The 2,205-nt window shown below is 62.2% G+C and overlaps 1 protein-coding gene across 1 annotated transcript in view; it reads left to right on the forward strand.

Annotated features, from left to right (window-relative positions):
* Positions 1-3: 3 nt before the first annotated feature.
* Positions 4-2,205, forward strand: part of LOC104515140 (scavenger receptor class F member 1-like) — a gene marked incomplete at its 5' end in the record, with an annotated part of 2,947 nt that continues 745 nt past the window's right edge. Inside the window, 5 exon segments of the mRNA XM_010158999.1 lie at positions 4-103; positions 660-763; positions 979-1,157; positions 1,159-1,591; positions 1,946-2,186. Coding sequence (XP_010157301.1) covers positions 4-103; positions 660-763; positions 979-1,157; positions 1,159-1,591; positions 1,946-2,186 — 1,057 coding nt within the window.

Below are 2,205 nucleotides of genomic sequence, written 5' to 3' on the forward strand. Positions count from 1 at the left end.
CCTTCGGCGACGGATGCCAGCTCCTCTGCCCAGAGTGTGTCGCGGGGAGCTGCGACCCCGTGTCAGGAGCGTGCGTCTGCCAGGCGGGCTACTGGGGAGCCAGGTAACGCCGGGAGTGGAGCAGGGCTCCAGCCCTGCTCTATGTGGGAGCATTTCACAGAATCATGGGATTGTTTAGGTGGGAAAAGATCCTTAAGATCAAGTCCAACCCTTAACCCAGCACCGCTCATACCATCCCTAAACCATGTCCCTGAGCGCTTCATACACATGGCTCCTAAATCCCTCCTGGGATGGAGACTCCCCCCTTCCTGGGCAGCCCGTTCCCATCCCTGACAGCCCTTCCCGGGAAGGAATTTCCCTAATATCTAACCTAAACCTCCTCCGGCACAACTTGAGGCCGTTTCCTCTTGTCCTATCACTTGTCACCTGGGAGAAGAGACTGACCCCCCCTCTGCACCCTCCTTTCAGGGAGCTGTAGGGAGCGATAAGGTCTTTCCTCAACCTCCTCTTCTCCAGGCTGAACCCCCCAGCTCCCTCAGCCCCTCCTCACGGGAATTGTGCTCCAGACCCCTCCCCAGCTCCGTTCCCTTCTCTGGACACACTCCAACCCCTCAGTGTCTTTCTTGAAGTGAAAGACCCTCCTTTCCTCTCTCTTCCAGCTGCAACGACACCTGCCCGGAGGGGTATTTCGGCGTGAATTGTTCCTCGCCCTGCCAGTGCTCCCGGGGGACCTGCCACCCCATGCAGGGGAACTGCGTGTTGAGTAAGAGCAACCGCAGATTTACTCCTTGGCACCGCGCAAGGGGCCGTAACGTCTGCGCTGGGGACGGAGGGGCTGGGGGGCTGCGATGCAGCCCGGTCCTGCCCGGTGCCTTCCGGCCTCGCTGCAGGTCGCCGGCTCCTGCGCTCACCGTGGGGTGACTCCGTGGGCTCAGCAGCCACAGGACACGCCGGAGCCAATCCATCTTCTCCACACAGGTTTGAAGGACCATGGGGCTCTCGCAGCCGCCATCCTCGTCCCACTCCTGCTGCTGCTGCTCTGCGTCACCTGCTGCTGCTGCGGAGCTGCCCCAGCAGATGAGAGAGACAGGTACTATTTTGTATTTTGGAGCTTTTGGTGTACACCCTGTCCCCCATGTCCCTTCATGCCCGTCTCCCCCACGCAGGGCAGCCGTGCCGGATGACGACGTGCTGGCCAGGATGAAGCACCACGTGCGGGGGGTGCTGGCAAACCTCAGCGCTATGATGCCTTGCTTTGCCCTGGGGGGCTACAAACTTCCCAAAGTCACAGGTGAAAAAAGCGTCGCTGCCGAAAAGCCCTTCCAGGCTGACACCCTCACCCCACGCTCTCTGCACTGTCACCTTTTGAGGGGGGAGCCTGAGTTGCTCTGCTGCCCCCAGCCCTGAGCACCCCAGGGTGCCTGGGCTCAGCTGGATATCTTCTCCCCAGTTTCCCACCACGACACAGAAATTCCCTTCAACCCCAGCTTCATCGAGCCGCCGTCATCCGCCTGGGTCTCAGACAGCTCCTTCTCCTCCTCCTTCGACACGGACAATGAGGGACCCGAGTACTCCGTCCCTCCCAGAGAAGGTGACATCAATGGCTGCTCCTCCTCTCCCTGGCCGCCCGCAGCCCTTCTGGGCTTCCCAGCATCAATCCTGCCCCATTCCCAACCACCAGCATCCCCAGGATGGGTGCTGGGCACAGGCAGCGGTGTTTTCATACCCTCGTGTTCCTGTCTGCAAGGGCACCCCAGGGCCATGCTTGGGCTCGTGCGATGGGACGTGCCTGGTGTGGGCAGCCCCCCCGTTGCACAACCTCCTCCTGGGAAAACACTCCCAGGGACAATCCTATTGCATCAGCCCCTGTCCCGGTGTCCCCGAGCGTGTCCCTGAGAAGGGGGGTAGCTCTGGCAGCCCTAACCCTCGTCCCCTTCTCTCGCAGGTGTCCCACTGCTGGGGGGGGCTGAGCTGCAGGATGGGGCGTCCCCCCGCAGCGAGGTGCTCCCGGACCCATCCGCCTTCGACTCCGAGGATGTCTCGCAGCCCTTCGCCATCCCCCGCACCTCCAGCATCGCCAAGGCCAAGCGGCCCTCTGTGTCTTTCGCCGAGGGGACAAAATTTGGGGCAATGGAGACCCCCAGCCCTGGGCGGAAGCCCAAGACCCCATGGGGCCCATCCAAGCTGTCCTCCCCACTGGGGGAC

The sequence above is a fragment of the Eurypyga helias genome, unplaced genomic scaffold, assembly GCF_000690775.1.
Source record: "Eurypyga helias isolate BGI_N326 unplaced genomic scaffold, ASM69077v1 scaffold34329, whole genome shotgun sequence".
In the NCBI taxonomy this organism is placed as follows: Eukaryota; Metazoa; Chordata; class Aves; order Eurypygiformes; family Eurypygidae; genus Eurypyga; species Eurypyga helias.